This window comes from Mauremys reevesii, linkage group 9, assembly GCF_016161935.1.
Source record: "Mauremys reevesii isolate NIE-2019 linkage group 9, ASM1616193v1, whole genome shotgun sequence".
NCBI lineage: Eukaryota > Metazoa > Chordata > Testudines > Geoemydidae > Mauremys > Mauremys reevesii.
This window is the reverse complement of record NC_052631.1, coordinates 27,779,295-27,797,020: the sequence shown is the minus strand read 5'-3', so window position 1 is coordinate 27,797,020 and position 17,726 is coordinate 27,779,295. Positions and strand designations below refer to the sequence as shown.

The following is a 17,726-nucleotide window of genomic DNA, read 5'->3' as shown; positions in this document are numbered from 1 at the left end:
CTGGATAGAAACATTTTTGATGCTTAGATCTGTTACTCATTCCTTTCCTTTATGTTTTGAAGTGCAAAGGTATTTCGTGTGAAGCCTCAGAATGAAAAACAAGTGAACTTCTTGAAGTACCTGGCCCGCATTAAACAGGTAAGAAATTTTACAGGGATTTTACAGGGGATTTGGGTTCTGATTATTCAATACCTAGTATGTTGTGGTGTGGAAATTTTTAAATGACACTACATTACAAGACAATGTCATATTTTTATTGAGTTCTCACAACGTGCTCGGGACTGTACAGACATTAAACAAGACACAGCCCTTATCCCCAGGGGCTTCCAATCTAATTTAGAGACAGATAAAGCAGTTAAGACATCACAGACAAATTCTGCACTAACATATATATGCACAGCTGCCACTGAACTCAATTGAGGTTGCAGTCAAATTTCTAAAGACAGAGGACTCTACACACTATCCTCTGCTCTGTGCTACACAGGGTAAAATGCACCCCAAAAAGTCCCTACTCCCACAGAGGTGGTCAGAGAAGCAGCTCTGCTGAATTCTTCCCCATAGTCCTAGACTATTGAAAAGCTCTTTCTCTTTGCAGACTAGACAGATTTCCAACTGCAAGTTTCTGCTGATTGGACAAAGATACAGAGAACTTGAGGGATCCATGGATTTAACGGGGAAAAAATCCCATGCCAATTCTGAGGAAAACCCATTTCTCTTCCCAGATGGAATGAATCAGAGGAAAATATTTTCTAGCTGCTATGTGACCTTTATGTTAATATAAGGTTTTCCACATTCACAGCCTTTTAGAAAGTACTGTACCTGGCATTTCAGTATTATAGCAACTCCAGGGCTATTTTACTTAGGGGCCTATGAGAAGTGTATAAATCGTCATAAAATGTTGTTCTCATGTGAACCTTAGTATAAAAAGCTTTCTGTTCAGAAAAGAGGGCACTAAAATAGATATATGGCAGATCCAGCTGCTTTCAGAACACTTATCTTTCCATGTCAAGATGTTTATAAAGCAAAAATGTAAAACAGTTTTTGAAAACCATGCAGGGGTTCCATTGACATTTTAATGGAACTGTTATGACTTCAGTGGCAGCATGACAAGCTGACTTTTCCACACTGTGTAGCCTAAGGACTTTTCAAAAACTATGTTACTGTAATTAAGCCAAATAAATAAAAGCAACAAGAAGCATCAGTTTATAATCAAAATAACATCAAAGTGCTAGGAATTTTTTTCAAATTAAACATATTTTTCCTCCCCACATCAAGAAAACATCTAAAGTCACTTAAAAATACTGAACAAAATTGGACCATATTTAAGAGAGTGCAAAAATATATTGTTTGAAAGTTTCCATAATTTTCAGCATGATGCAATGTAAATTGTATGCAATCTACATCTCCAAAAAGAGGTGTTGCTCTTGGAATGCCTAATACATTATTAACTATGCAGATAAAAATGAAATGCTGTGCATTTACTTAATAACCTCTGGTGAGCCTGGTCTTTCTCCCATTGAAGTCAATGTCAACATTCTTTTTAGAATAGGAATTTTGCCATTGGCTACAATAACAGAAGGATTGTGACTTCTACTATAATATTAAAAGAAGTTCTACTAACATCTAAACAGCAGCAGAACTGGAGCATCACCTTTTCATAAAAGCAGGGGCTGAATCTTAAATTCATGCTTGCGTGTTTTAAATGAAGGACCCTCCTGATCCAGCTCTAATTGAAACCAATGGGAGTTAGAGCAGACATGTAATGCCTTTTTACTGGGGCCCCAGTTTCACTTTCTTCGGGTTTGTAGGTATCCTGAAATATGTTTTGTGCGACTGGAGCAATGATACAATTGCAGTTCTCTTCTCCTGTTTGCCTTCAAGGGAGTATTTTAGGAAAAAATATTATTTTTAAATCATAATCTAAAATTACACCAATTATGATTTAGCACAGTTATTGTTGAATGGTCAATCCCAGAGCAGTTGAAAAATGGTCCTTCATAGCAGACTTGAACTTCTGAGATGGTTCCATTCTCAGAAATATATAGAAATAGGGCTTTATTTCAAAGAGAAAACAAAACACTGACCTATAATGGTTCTCCTGAGCATTAAACTACTCACCATTCACAAGTGCACGCTTGACTTTGACTACATACTAAAGTAAGACACTTTGAATTTCTCCCTGTGCAGCTTGACTTCTGGCACCCAGATTCAGCCCCTCATATAGTCACTCAGATGCAGGTGGATTTCCATGTCGGTGCACATCAGTCTAGATCTGTCCAGACCCTCATGGAGAAGAATGAAATACAATATGAGTAAGTTTTACTTAATTCTTCTAGCCCAATGGAGACTAAAACAAAGTTGTCTGGAGACCAGTGGGGAGGTCATGTCCCTCTGACTTTCAATTAATCCCATATCTGTTGCACTCCACTCAAACAAGAAAACCTTTAGACAGGAATACCATTGTATAGGGTTGCGAAAGGTCCAAGGATTTAGATTTTACTTTGGTTCCGAGTGCTAAGAATTTTGCATCAACCTGAGTTTACGCAAACCACTTCTCTGATTTGTTTTAATGCTATAGAATCCCAACAACACAACAAAGGCCCCTAATCTTGTAAAGGATGCATGGGGCAGACCCTTAAACATACATGGAGTCCCACTGACTTTGACAAGCATTGTGGGTGCCCAGTACTGCTGAAAATCAAGCCCAATGTGTCCTCAGATGGATACCCACAAAAAAGGGAAATCTGGGTGTTAATCTGCTTGTCACCATCTGTAAGATGAGGATATTAATTACATCACAGTGAGACTTAATTCATAAGTGTGTGTGCAAGTGCTTTGATGTCCTCAGATAAAAGACCCTAGAGAAATAACACATGCTATTAATATAGTGGGCTCACCAGAGAGAGAATGATTGAGTACCTAGAGACCTACAACTTCCTTTAGCGCTTTAAGCCGTTGTCTGAAGTAAACTCAACTATACTAAAAATAATGTCTTGGAAGAGTATTATCTTTCTGAACCAAGTACAAAGACTTTACTGCAGTTAGTCTGTGCAGCGTTTTTCCTATGGCCTGATAATACTATGTTATTAAATATACCTGAGAGAGGAAGGACGGTCCAGTAGTTAGAGTGCTAGCCTAAGACTCAGAAAATCCACAAGCTCAATTCCTTGCTCTGCCACAGAATTTGTGTGTCACCTTGGGTTCTTAGGGCTTCTCTACACTTAAAACGCTACAGTATGCTCAGTGCCCTTAGATCTAGTATGGGTGCTCCACTGTAGGTGCATCTATGCCCCTGTGCCTCTAATTGGAGAATTTTGGTAGCAGAGTCCATTTGGTCCACACATGCGCCCTCCCTCAAGCTCTGCCATAAGGCTATCTAGCGCTGTGCAGGCCAACTGCCCTTGGTTCCTTCTCAGCCGCCCTTGTCCTGAGACGGAATGAGTAGCAGTCCAGTTCACTTACTTATGTTATATTTAATAGTGTTAATTTATAGTACTTCTTAGAGTTTCCATTCTTTTTTGTAGTACTTTAAAGTTTCTGTTCTTCAATTCTAAAAAAAATAAAAATTATTTTGACTGGTTTTCCCACCTTTGTTGTGAGATTGTCCCCACAGGAGCATGCCTGGTTCCCCTGGCTTTAAAAGGTCCCTCTTCTGCAGGGAGACAATTCCCATAACTGACTAATACTCTTGCTGCATCCGGTGCCTTGTAGAGGGACAGATGCAGCAGAAGTGCACCTTCTGCCACCAGCAGGAAGCTAGGTCCCGAAAGAACTGGGAGCTAAAGCTGAAATTCCTCCTCATGGAGGGCACTCTTAAACCAGCATCTGATCCAGTCCTAAATCCTCTCCAGGACGTAGATAATCCCCAGAGCTATCTGGCACTCTATTGCCAATATATGTAAAACATGCACGCTATAATGTCTAGTATCAGGGTGTAGCCATGTTGGTCTGTATCCACAAAAACAACAAGGAGTCCGGTGGCACCTTAAAGACTAAAAGATTTATTTGGGAATAAGCTTTTGTGGGTAAAAAACCCACTTCTTCAGATGCATGGAGTAAAAATTGCAGATCAGTCACTATATAATGACACATGAAAAGAAGGGCGTTACCTCACAAGTGGAGAACCAGTGTTGACAGCGCCAATTTGATCAGGGTGGATATAGTCCACTCCCAATAGTAGATGAGGAGGTGTCATTTCCAGGAGAGGAAAAGCTGCTTTTGTAATGAGCCAGCCACTCCCAGTCCCTATTCAAGCCCAAATAAATGGTGTTAAATATGCAAATGAATTTTAATTCTGCTGTTTCTCTTTGAAATCTGTTTCTGAAGTTTTTTTGTTCAAGTATAGCTACTTTTAAATCTGTTATAGAATGTCCAGGGAGATTGAAGTGTTCTCCTACTGGATTTTGTATGTTACCATTCCTGATGTCCGATTTGTGTCCATTTATTCTTTTACGTAGGGACTGTCTGGTTTGGCCAATGTACATGGCAGAGGGGCATTGCTGGCACATGATGATATATATTACATTAGTTGATGTGCAGGTGAATAAGCCCTTGATGGTGTAGCTGATGTGGTTGGGTTTTCTAACGGTGTTGCTAGAGTAGATATGGGGACAGTGAACAAAAAAACTTCAGAAACAGATTTCAAAGAGAAACAGCAGAACTAAAATTCATCTGCATATTTAACACCATTAATTTGGGCTTGAATAGGGACTGTGAGTGGCTGGCTCATTACAAAAGCAGCTTTGCCTCTCCTGGAAATGACACCTCCTCATCAATTATTTGGAGTGGACTACATCCACCCTGATCAAATTGGCCCTGTCAACACTGGTTCTCCAACTGTGAAGTAACTCCCTTCTCTTCATGTGTCATTACATAATGCCTGCATCTGTAATTTTCACTCCATGCATCTGAAGAAGTGAGGTTTTTTTACCCACAAAAGCTTATGCCCAAATAAATGTTAGTCTTTAAGGTGCCACCAGACTCCTTGCTATATTGTCTGTCACAACTTTTGTCTGAGTCTCTCTGATGAGAGGGAGTAAGTGCGTGCAGGCATTTCTGACAGCTCTTAGTTCCAAAAGATTATTATGGAGGACCAATTCCATGAGAGACCACTTGCTCTGGATTTTGCGGTAATTTAGGTGGGCTTCCCATCCTATTAGAGAGGCATCTGTTGTTAGAATCAGTGTTGGTGCGAGTTGCATGAAAGGGATGACTGCATAGATGTTGGATAGTTCTTGGATGTTGTTTGGTACGGAGGCGGTAGCTAGGTCGACAGAAGAATTCTTCTAATGCTATCTACACAGGGACTTAGGTCGGCTTAGCAACACTGCTTGGAGGCGTGGATTTTTCATACTCCTCATCAATGTAGTTAAACTAACCTAATTTTCTAGTATAGACTAGTCCAAAGTATCTCTGTGCCTTAGATCCCCATCTATAAAATAGGGATAGTTCTTCCCTATCTCACAGAGATGTTGTAAGAATAAACTCATTAAAGTATGTGAGGTGCTCATAGGCTATGCCAATGGGCCTTATAAGTACCTTAGAGCATTGTTTTTCAATCTGTTGTCCTTAGACCCTTGGGGGCCTACAGACTATGTCTAAGATTTCCAACGGGGTCTGCTCCTCCACTTGAAATTTTTTAGGGGTCCGCAAATGAAAAAAGGTTGAAAACCACTGCCTTAGACAGACATATTGAATGTGATTAATATTCTCTTTCCCAGCCAGCACATATATGTATTATTTTGTATTGTAGAATTTTATTGCATAACCTGCAAGAAGAGATTGAAAAACAATTTGATGGCAAGAGGAATTTTACTGGCAGACACAGTTACACAAAATACAATGACTGGGACAAGGTATGGTACAAAGCTTATGGATTTACGGGCAAATCCTGGCCTCCCCTTCACAGCTGCAGAGGTCCCTTTGGCAAGGATTTGAAAAGGCCACAGAGAAAGTGTACACCTTTTGCACAGAATGGGGCCCCATCCCTGTGGGCTAGTCATGTGCAATGGGGTTTGGGAATGGGACATTGTGGGGGAGAAGTGGGATCAGAGAATCTGCCACCATACAAATCCCTCTGCACAAAGGGAATGGGGGAATAGGGAGAAATTATTGAGAGGCCATTCCTGCTTCCAAGTAGCCACCAAGGAGCATCTCCACAGTTCCCCTGAAGCCTTGAAGAGGGAAGGGGGAAATGAGATTGCTCCGATTTTCCCCTGTATATAACCCAAGCAGCCAGCCAAATTACTCAGGTTGGGGAAAGGACATTTAACCCTTTGAGACAAATGGAGCCCTGAATCAAGAAAACAAGAAAGCATGTGCTTACGTCCTACTGGTTTAAAGTTAAGCATGGGATTACATGCTGCCCTGAATGAGGATGCTTTCCTGAATCAGTACTGTAATCAGAGACAGTCTCCCCTTGATTGTGAATCATATTTAATCCAAAACTTGTTCAGTAACTGCACATGATTTATTAATCTAGATTGCTGCCTGGACTGCTAGAATTGTTAAAATTTATCCAAAACTGGTCTCCCGCATCCAGATTGGAAATACTTTTGAAAAGCAACCTATGTACCTCCTTAAGGTATGCATTTCTTTCCGGTGAGATTACGCACATGAAGAGTGGTTCAGATATTCAAATATCTTACCAATTAATTAAATAGAGGTGAAAACAGCATCATACATAAATAATACCGCTCCAGTCTATTAAATTTCCAATGCTAATATGCAGAAACACATTTAGATGACATATTGCCTTAGAAAGTGACCAGATTTAACATCGACACTGCAGTTGGGAAATAGCAATGGAGATATAGGATTTGCAGAGGCAGACTGGATACTGCAGTGATGTGTGTGGTAAAAGGACCTGGACAGACAGATATGAGCCAATACTGAGTACATTAGCTATGGTCCCTTAAATATGGTCTAGATGCTGAATACTTAACAAAAGATCTACTGAAATACACAGATCAGCGGGTCTTCATTTAGAGCCAAATCCTGTAAGCCTTACTTAGGCAAGACTTCTGTGAGAAGGACTCAAATCTCATGGATCACACCCATGGGGTGAGGATGGAGTGCTGCTCTCATAGCATTTCCCTCCTCTTTTGGGACCATGGAGAAACTCCTCTCCTGCGCAGGGACTCTGTTGCTGAGAGAAAGAGAAGTGGAAGAGAGGCCCAGCCACTTTCTGTGACATTGTCTCATACTGAGGCCATGGATATCCAATAAGGAGTTAATCCTGCTTGAAATAACATTTCCCATCAAGACTTTTCAATTCTGTGTCAGAGGAGAAAGACATCAAAAAATGCTGAAGCCAGTATAAAAGTGAACTGGGTTCTAGCCATACACAAAATACCCATAGTTTAAAAGCCCAGTAGGCTTGAATCTCAGTTACCCCATTTAGACTAGGGGCAAAATAAATGAGTTTGCTGGCCTCATTTTTAACACTCGATAAGTTTTCTGCACACAAAAACTATATACTTTCAGTGTAAATGACTTACTGTAGGTTAAGAGAAAACAATCAAAACAAAAAATAGTAAAGTCTTCATGAGACAGCAGCATGTTTTATGTCTCACGAAATGGCAGTTGCTTCTTCAGACAATAGTCTATGTGATATTTAAAGCAATCATAAAAGAAAACAAGATCATAGTTGTGGTAAAGCTGCAAGCACCATAGTAGGTAACTAAACTGACATTTTCCTTCTACCATACAGAAGAGAGGGGCAGGTTTCATGGCATCACTATTCATATCAGATCTGAATTTTCTAAATATAAAGTGCAGCATTCACTACTTTGGATACTTTTTTTTTTCTGTAAAGTTCTCTCAAAGGGCCACAGGCTGAAAGGGGCATGTTTTATCTTGTAGGAGTGTCACTGTGGTCTCTACTGGGCCCAGTTAACAGAGGAATAGCTCCATAACGAAGAAGAGTAACATCTTTGTCTTTGAGCAGGTTGGGAAGGAGAACGTCAGGAAGAAGGCCATCTTCATGGACTGTGGAATCCATGCACGAGAATGGATCTCACCTGCATTCTGCCAGTGGTTTGTGAAGCAGGTGAGCAAACACGATCTTATTCAGATAGTCCACATTCAGAATTTTGCTAGGGGTTATATCCTGGTCTACTTCCTTTGCTGTATGGAGCTATGAAGCCTTGCCACGCGCTCAGTTATCACAGAGTACTACTCGTATCCTATGGTGGTTGCTCCACCAAGAGTAGCCAAATATCCTTTCCGCAGCAATTAAATGGAATGTGAAAGATACCTCATAGACTGTAATAACTGTACTGTAGGAGAGGAGACGAAAGCCAAATTGGACACTTGCCGCTTTTCTCAGATGTGGCTGCTGTTGGGGTAGAGTAAGAGAAGCAGGATTTGAAAAAGATCCCTCTGGGTGGGGTTTTGGCCTAAATTAAAAGGCAAATTTATAATGAAAAAGATCTTTTTGATCTCTTGGCATATTCTGTGTTAAAGTACTTGTTTGCTGAAGCTCATCTGTATTTTGTGTAGTCATTTTTTATTACATAAGTGGTGTCTTCAGCAATGTAATGCTGGGACAGAGCTGCACTAAACCAGTGGTTTTCAAACTTTTTTTCTAGCAACCCAGTTGAAGAAAATTGTTGATGCTCACGACGCAACAGAGCTGCGGATGAGGGGTTTGGGAGGGGCTCAGGGCTGGGGCAGAGAGCGGGGCTGCAGGGGTGAGGGCTGCAGGGTGGGGCCAGGAATGAGGGGTTCAGGGTGTGGGAGGGGGCTCTGGGCTAGGGCAGGGGGTTGGGATGCAAGAGGGGGTCAGGGCTCTGGGCTGGGGATGCAGGCTCTGGGGTGGAGCCAGGGATGAGGGGTTTTGGGGTGCAAGGGGCTCCGGGTTTGGGGGGGCCCAGGGCTGGGGCAGGGGGTTGGGATGCAGGCTTACTTTGGGTGGCTCCCAGTCAGAGGTGCAGCGGGGGTGCTATGGCAGGCTTCCTGCCTATCCTGGCACCACGGACCGCACCGCACCCCGGAAGCGGCCAGCAGCAGGTCCAGCTCCTAGGCGGAGGCACACAAGCGGCTCCATGCGGCTCTCGCCCACAGGCACCACCCTGCCCCCAGCTCTCATTGGCTGGTTCTGGGCCAATGGGAGTGCGGAGCAGTGCTTGAGGAGGGGGCAGCGCGCGGAGTCCCATGGCCCCCGACCTAGGAGCTGGACCTGTTGCTGGCCACTTCCGGGGTGCAGAGCAGTGTCAGAATGGATAGGAACTAGCCTGCTTTAGACAAGCAGCACCGCCAACGGGCCTTTTAATGGCCCGGTCGGCGTTGCTGACCAGAGCCGCCACGACCCAGTACCTTACATTCCGCAATCCAATACTGGGTCACGACCCGCAGTTTGAAAACCACTGCACTAACCATACTTCTAAGTACGTGTCTCTCTCTTACAGGCAGCCAGCACCTATGGGAAGGACAAGATCATGACACATCTACTGGACAGTCTGAACTTCTATGTTCTTCCGGTGTTCAACATTGATGGCTATGTCTGGAGCTGGACTCAAGTACTACCCATTCTATCACTAACCTATTTTAGTGTCTGAGAGTCATTAAGATTTTACATCCCCACTTAAAATAAAAACATCTCTCTAGGACCTTGAAGTTATTATTCTGCTTGGAAATAGGTACCATATTATAACAACATTTAACATTCCTGTGGTGGGAAGAACACCTCAACAGCCCAACACTGTGGCATTTAATTTCAGGAAGGGGAACTATGCAAAAATGAGGAGGTTAGTTAAACAGAAATTAAAAGGTACAGTTACTAGAGTGAAATCCCTGCAAGCTGCATGGAAACTTTTCAAAGACACCATAATAGAGGCCCAACTTAAATGTATACCCCAAATTAAAAAACACAGTAAAAGAACTAAAAAAGAGCCACCATGGCTTAACAACCATGTAAAAGCAGTGAGAGATACAAAGGAATCTTTTAAAAAGTGGAAATCAAATCCTAGTGAGGTAAATAGAAAGGAGCAGAAACACTGCCAAATTAAGTGTAAAAATGTAATAAGAAACGCCAAAAAGGAGTTTGAAGAACAGCTAGCCAAAAACTCAAAAGATAATAACAAAATGTTTTTTAAGTACATTAGAAGCAGGAAGCCTGCTAAACAACCAGTGGGGCCCTGGACGATGAAGATACAGAAGGAGCACTTAAAGACAATACTGTAAAGCCAATATGGCTTTTTTATGTTCTTGTTCAAGACTGAGATTCACATCATTTTCCATATAGAGGAACATAGGTTTTTTATTTTTAGTTCATGTCACCACCAAAACCTTAGGATAAAATTAACCCAGGTAAAGTAGGAGGGCTTGATCAAAGTCCTCGATGCCACATAAGTCCCTCATTGACCTTCTGTGGAGATGGGGAAATGGATGAAGAGGTAACACAGCCAGTCCTTTGCATCTTCTGCTAATCATAGTGGGGCTCTATGCTGGCCCTGAATAGGCTGGTGCAGAGAATACTATTTAAGTTGGAATGGGGTGGCAATACTTGATCCACACTTACACCAATCCAATTGCCTCAACCCCATGCATAGGGGACACCAAAAGCTGTGCCCCTTCTTCAGACAACAGTGGGAGTGGGGCTGTGTTGCAGTCCATGGACTGGCTGTGAGGGATAGATTCTATCCCCTGCCCCTATACAAAGCTTGATTACATGGGTTATAGGGAGCAGGGGTATATATTAATTTCACCCATTAATAATTACTTCATTGCTTCTCAAATATGATATTTTGTTCTAAGATCAGAACAGGACACTTTCTCTTTGTATTCTCCGCAGCTCTCAGTACTTTATCTGCAGTCACATCAGGCCCTATGTTTAAAGTTACTTGAAAGCATCATATATAGCCAGCTGGGAACTGAAATCCAAACAAATGGGAAGAAAAATGCCTGTTCTAATTGTTCAGTTCTTTGCTAACACATTGTAGATTTGAGGTACAGTTCATGCTTTGGAGACTCAGACTGACACAGGAAAAATTCATTAGATGTGCATTCCCAGTGGACTGCTTTTCCTTTGACTGGTATTGTCTTTTATTTTAAAGATGAAAGTCCTCCTGTTAACCATGTGAATTTTAGAAAAGTTCTGAATCAATCTTTACCTTTCACATTGTGCCCAATCTGAGAAAATAAGGAAGATGAGGTTTAAATACTTCAATCATTTTGTCTTGCAGGATCGCATGTGGAGAAAGAACCGTTCCAAAAACTCCACCACCAACTGTATTGGCACTGACCTGAACAGGAACTTTGCTGCTGCGTGGGGCAGTAAGTAATTTAACTAAAATAAAGAAGATATTAAAACTAATCAGCAGGAGTTGGTTGATGATGTAGGTAAATTGGTCAGTCAATGAAAATGAAGAAGTTTAATATTCCAATTAACACTTAACTAAATTTAGGCTGTAATTCAAATAATGATAAACTGTGAATACAAACCTTATTTGCAGCTACTGGTTTCATCTCAGATGACCCATGTGATGAAACCTACTATGGACCTGCACCAGAGTCAGAGGATGAGACTAAAGCTGTTGCCACCTTCATTCGTAACCACCTATCTTCCATCAAGGCGTACCTGACCTTCCATGCTTATTCGCAGATGCTGATGTTCCCTTATGGCTATACTTTCCATAAAGCACCTAATCACAATGAACTGGTACGTTGAGAAAAAATAGACCCATGATGAGTTTGTAAGGGCTGAATTTGAACTCACACATCACTGACTTCAGCAGAGCAACTCATGATTTTCATCAGAATAAATGAAATCAGAATCAGGTTGGGTAGCTTACTCATGTAAATTTTTGGAAACTTTTTGGGGGGGAGATTGATCTAAGTTATGCAACTTCAGCTACGTGAATAACTTGAAGCTGTGTTTAATCCACATGTTATAATAACGTAGCTGAAGTCAACGCACTTAGGTCTACTTACCGCTATGTCTTCACTGTGGTAAGTCGATGGCTGACACTCCGTCTACTCCGCCTGCGCTTCTCGCTCTGGTGGAGTCCTGGAGTTGACGGGAGAGCGCTCAGCAGTCGATTTATTGCGTCTAGACTAGAGGTGATAAATCGACCCTCACTGGATCCATTGCTGCCCATCAATCCAGCATGTAATGTAGACGTGCCTTAGATACTGAGACCTTCACATGGGTTCTTGTGTGCCTTCAACTCCCATTTAAAGCTGGTGAAAATTTTTCGACTGAAACTTTTTAAAAAAATCAAACAATGCCTTTTATTAAAATGTTAAATTTTCACATCTTTATTTGCTTATATTTTTTATGGAATTGGAAAATGAAATATTTAGTCAGTTTTTCTTTTTCTTGTTTTCTTTTCAATTTAGTATTTTTTTCTTTTTTGGAGGCAAAATAGGAGAAGGAAATAAAAGTTTAAAGAGGAAAGAGGGAGAAATAGGGAAAATAAGATAACTTAGTTTTTTCCATATTCTGTTTTCAACAAATATTGTGAAATATTTCAAATAATCAAAAAATTTCTTTTCAAAACGTGGAATAAACACAGCTTCAAGTTATTTGTGGTTTTCCCGCTCCCCATTATCCAACCAGCTCTGCTCCTATTATCTATGCAGAAATCCATCAGCACCTTGGAGGAGAAGATCAGACCCCTCTCTACATTTGCAGCCAAATTCAACCTTTTCTTACTGGATCACTGTCAAATTTAACAAGCTCCAAACTGCACCCTCTCTAAATGCCCACCCAATAAAGAAAAAATATATATATACCAAACCCTCCAATGTAAGTGTCTCCTCCAGCTGCTTGTTTAGCTAGGCAATCCAACAACAAAGTCATGGTTATTAGATTGGCTGGACCTTTTTATTAGCTGCTTTTGCCCCATTTCTCTATTTTCCAGATGCAGGTGATCATCTCCTGTTAATATCAGATTTTATAGTAATTGTTCCTTAAGTGAATTTAGAAAGGTGATCGGCTGATCTAGAGCAAGCTCCTCGATAGGGATAGAGGCCTGCTTTCTGAGTCCTTAGCCTCTCAAGTAAGACTGCCACAATGGCATTTGTGGTTTGGAAATATCCTAAATCCACCAAATGAAAAATAAAACTGGCCACTAAACAACAACAAATGTCTAATCATTCACTACTCTACCAATTTGTACCACATTAAAACCAGTGATTTAGGCCTGAGGCACTACTGCAGTTTTATTCCAAGTTAACTCCAAAGGAGTAACACCAGTGCAGAACTGGAGTAATACAATGGTGAACCGGTTCAAAAGGATTCTCATCCAATTACCAAGCCCCTTAATCTTTGTAATCCTTCTTCCAAAAGCTACTGAATGATGCCACAGAATAAGTGATTCCTTGATGACCATTTCCTTGGCCACTTTTGCTTTGAACTTAATTTGTAATTTAAGAATAATGTAATCTATCCCCTTTCTTACAGTATCACCTGCCAGATGCCCTCTGTGGAGATGAAACTCAATCCCGGTCCGCTGAAATCAAAAGCAAAACTCTTGTTGATTTTTCTAGGTGCAGGACTGAGCCCCTAGTTACGAATAACAACTTTTACACATAAGAGCCAATGTATCTTTCCATAGGTATGATGTAATGTTCTCCGAGAGTACAGGCAGAAAGAGGCAGGCACGTTCTAATTGTTAAGACAGACTTTGTTCACCAAACAAATATGCTTTCATGGCATTTGCTCAAAGTATTTAAATGTCCAAACAACTAGCTCTCCTTTTCACCCTCTCTCATTCTTCCTTTTGAAAACCAGACTGAAGTTGCAAAGGCAGCCGTGGAAGCTTTATCCAGCCTGTATGGTACAAAATACGAATATGGTCCATCGGCCACTGTAGTGTGTAGGTATCTGAATCCATTTTCTTTTACATGTATTCATTCAATTGCATCTCGTTATAAACACAAACCACTCATACCAAAGTTGTTTAGTAATACAAGGACTCGCTGCCCTTTCCACCTCCAAAGAGAGAGGGAATAAAACCTGGCAGACCCCCAACTGGGGGCTGGCAAGGTCAATTCAGTGAGGAGTGTTGCCTCACTCCCTTCCCTGACCCCACGGAAGATGCTAAATCTGTAGCTGGGAAGGGGATGGTCAGGAAGTGTGGGGTGGCTACTCTCTGTCCAATCAAACCCACAGGACATTAGTATTAACCCTATCAGCTTTAACTTTAATTAAATGAACTTTCCTGCTTTCATAGTAATCCCTCCAGAGGAAAATTTTCTGGAGCAAGGTAAATTCTCTGATAGCCAAGAAGGTGTAGGGATCAAAGGGAACCAATACACACGCGCGCGCGTGCACACACACACACACTTAATGTGCCTTATCTTGCTGCCCCATCTAACACACACACACACACACACACACACACACACACACACACACACACACCACTTAATGTGCCTTACCCTGCTGCACCAACCACTGGAAGATAAGGATTTTCTTCTCTTCTACATGGGAGAGACCCATATAAAGGACAGTATGTTCCTCTGGTCCAGTGCAGAGTGTTTGTGAGATCTATAGTTGGATCTGATGGAAGAAATACAGCATGAAGGCCAGGTTTTGCCATGTTTGTCTCTACCTGAGAAGAAGAGTGGAAAATTACATCAAAAATTATAATAAAGATTGCAAACTCACCAATATTTTGATCACCCAAAAAGGAGCAGGTTTAGTGCACAATTGTCATGCAAAGATGTGAGGTAGCCAAATATAATTTTACAGCAAGATCCAGGATCCAAAATGTATTTTGGCCAGGAAAGACATTTCACTATATGCTGCAAGCATTTAAGTTTGCAAATTAAAGCATAGTAAATAAGAGAACCAAAACACCCTTGGCAAATACTTAGATTTCCAGAAAGCCTTTGACAAGGTCCCTCACCAAAGGCTCTTACGTAAATTAAGCTGTCATGGGATAAAAGGGAAGGTCCTTTCATGGATTGAGAACTGGTTAAAGGACAGGGAACAAAGGGTAGGAATTAATGGTAAATTCTCAGAATGGAGAGGGGTAACTAGTGGTGTTCCCCAAGGATCAGTCCTAGGACCAATCCTATTCAATTTATTCATAAATGATCTGGAGAAAGGGGTAAACAGTGAGGTGGCAAAGTTTGCAGATGACACTAAACTACTCAAGATAGTTAAGACCAAAGCAGATTGTGAAGAACTTCAAAAAGATCTCACAAAACTAAGTGATTGGGCAACAAAATGGCAAATGAAATTTAATGTGGATAAATGTAAAGTAATGCACATTGGAAAAAATAACCCCAACTATACATACAACATGATGGGGGCTAATTTAGCTACAACGAGTCAGGAAAAAGATCTTGGAGTTATCGTGGATAGTTCTCTGAAGATGTCCACGCAGTGTGCAGAGGCGGTCAAAAAAGCAAACAGGATGTTAGGAATAATATAAAAGGGGATAGAGAATAAGACTGAGAATATATTATTGCCCTTATATAAATCCATGGTACGCCCACATCTCGAATACTGTGTACAGATGTGGTCTCCTCACCTCAAAAAAGATATTCTAGCACTAGAAAAGGTTCAGAAAAGAGCAACTAAAATGATTAGGGGTTTAGAGAGGGTCCCATATGAGGAAAGATTAAAGAGGCTAGGACTCTTCAGTTTGGAAAAGAGGAGACTAAGGGGGGACATGATAGAGGTATATAAAATCATGAGTGATGTTGAGAAAGTGGATAAGGAAAAGTTATTTACTTATTCCCATAATACAAGAACTAGGGGTCACCAAATGAAATTAATAGGCAGCAGGTTTAAAACAAATAAAAGGAAGTTCTTCTTCACGCAGCGCACAGTCAACTTGTGGAACTCCTTGCCTGAGGAGGTTGTGAAGGCTAGGACTATAACAATGTTTAAAAGGGGACTGGATAAATTCATGGTGGCTAAGTCCATAAATGGCTATTAGCCAGGATGGGTAAGAATGGTGTCCCTAGCCTCTGTTCGTCAGAGGATGGAGATGGATGGCAGGAGAGAGATCACTTGATCATTGCCTGTTAGGTTCACTCCCTCAGGGGCACCTGGCATTGGCCACTGTCGGTAGACAGATACTGGGCTAGATGGACCTTTGGTCTGACCCGGTACGGCCTTTCTTATGTTCTTATGTTCTTAAATACATTCACTGAGCAAAAGCTTTTTTAAAAAAAAATACAAAAGACTTCTAGGCTGTAACAGCAGAGGCCAACAGTTCAAGTGGGCTGTTTACTCGTTTTATTATTTACATTTACTATGGTAATGATAGGAATTAAAATGTCCATTTTGCAAGTCTGTCCACCATAAGGAACATGGATCATGTTAGAGGGACACTATCAAGTATCCAAATAGGTTTTCTTTTTTATGCAACTTTCCACTGTTTGTAAAAAAGTTTAGAAGCTTGAAATCAACATTAGTTTTATCCTTTTTATTTGGCAAATGCTGATTTTGTTTTCTTACAGCGTGAAAGCCAACCTACCATAGTCTGCTAAGTATTTATTCTTGTCATTAGCATTAGCAAACTTATTATGAAGAGTGTCAGCATGGTTTTGAGAAAAGGACCCTTATTAGTAGGCTCCTCATTCTGTCTGGTGAATCAAAACATTACATGGTCTTGAATGAAACAGAGGGGGTGGTACATTGAACTATGTGACTTATGATTTTGCTCTGGAGATTATATCTTTCAAATAGAAAGCTTGTTTTGGCACATGATGCTTTTTAAGCATCTATCTGTTAAGTCCTTGTACTTCTTCTTGCCCAGTTCCAGTGGAAAAACACAACTGTCACTCATTCCACCAGTGTTAGAAAAATAAGACCTTTTCCTGCCACTATCTTCAGTAGTATTTCCATAAAAATACTACAGTATTTCCATAAAAACTGTGACCCAAATTCTCCCTCTTGTCATTATTGGAAGAGTAGCCTCCCACTTTCCCATCAGTAGCCACTATACCTTTTCATTTGGTTTTGTTTTAAATTCTTCTTAGACAGAAGGACTTCTTCACTATCTCTGAATGGATTTGTCTTTGTTTAGATATCATCCTATTGTTACACTTCCTGTATTCAATGAATGGCTATATGCTTTTGGTCAAAAGTACCGTTATTTTAGATTAAAAGAACAACACAGGAAATTAAGTAAAATCTCTGAGCCAGATCCTCCCCTAGTATAGTTCAGTCCTTTTACATACTAGTCGAATACATACTCCTGCAAGATCTTCTGGGCAGGGACCAGTCCTCATGCTTGACTACTAAGTGCCTAGCACATTATTGTGCTATATACACAATAATAATAATCTCAATGACCTCCCCATCCCTCTGACACACATACCCTCCTATTTTAAATGGTTTTTTGCCCCTTTTCTCCTGTCACTATGTTTCTGTAGTACCAACTAATTATGCCAATGTTGTATGTTTTATAGACCCTACTTCTGGTAGCTCTCTGGACTGGGCTTACGATCAGGGCATCAAATACTCCTTCATCTTTGAGCTCCGTGACGAGGGCAGATATGGTTTTCTCCTCCCTGAATCTAAGATAAAGTCAACTTGTAAGGAGACTATGCTGGCAGTCAAGTCTATTGCCAATTATATCCTCAGCTATGCTTCATGACTCTTGCCATATGTACAAAGCATATTTTGCTTTCAAATAGTTAGAAATGTATTCCCTTCAGAGCTACTATGAACCCATAGAAGAAAAAACAGTACCTATTATAGCATTTGCTGACCGAGTGCTGATATTTACAAACCAATAAACAAGTTCAATAAGGTT

The 17,726-nt window shown here is 40.9% G+C and overlaps 1 protein-coding gene and 1 long non-coding RNA gene across 6 annotated transcripts in view; one reads left to right on the top strand and one right to left on the bottom strand.

The window, feature by feature from the left end:
• LOC120371997 overlaps positions 1-2,398 on the bottom strand; it is a 19,689-nt gene extending 17,291 nt beyond the window's left edge. For both annotated transcript variants that reach the window (XR_005584684.1, XR_005584686.1), the window contains exon 1: positions 2,119-2,398. This is a non-coding gene — a long non-coding RNA (uncharacterized LOC120371997). The remainder of the gene's footprint in view (positions 1-2,118) is intronic.
• Positions 1-17,726, top strand: part of LOC120371995 (mast cell carboxypeptidase A-like) — a 20,511-nt gene extending 2,785 nt beyond the window's left edge. For 2 of the 4 annotated variants that reach the window (XM_039488604.1, XM_039488605.1), the window contains 10 exons: positions 63-138; positions 2,188-2,312; positions 5,753-5,855; positions 6,482-6,583; positions 7,949-8,050; positions 9,411-9,521; positions 11,187-11,277; positions 11,457-11,662; positions 13,739-13,823; positions 17,380-17,726. In XM_039488604.1, coding sequence (XP_039344538.1) covers positions 63-138; positions 2,188-2,312; positions 5,753-5,855; positions 6,482-6,583; positions 7,949-8,050; positions 9,411-9,521; positions 11,187-11,277; positions 11,457-11,662; positions 13,739-13,823; positions 17,380-17,567 — 1,189 coding nt within the window. In that variant the 3' untranslated portion in view covers positions 17,568-17,726. The other 2 variants (XM_039488602.1, XM_039488603.1) reach the window with 2 other exon arrangements.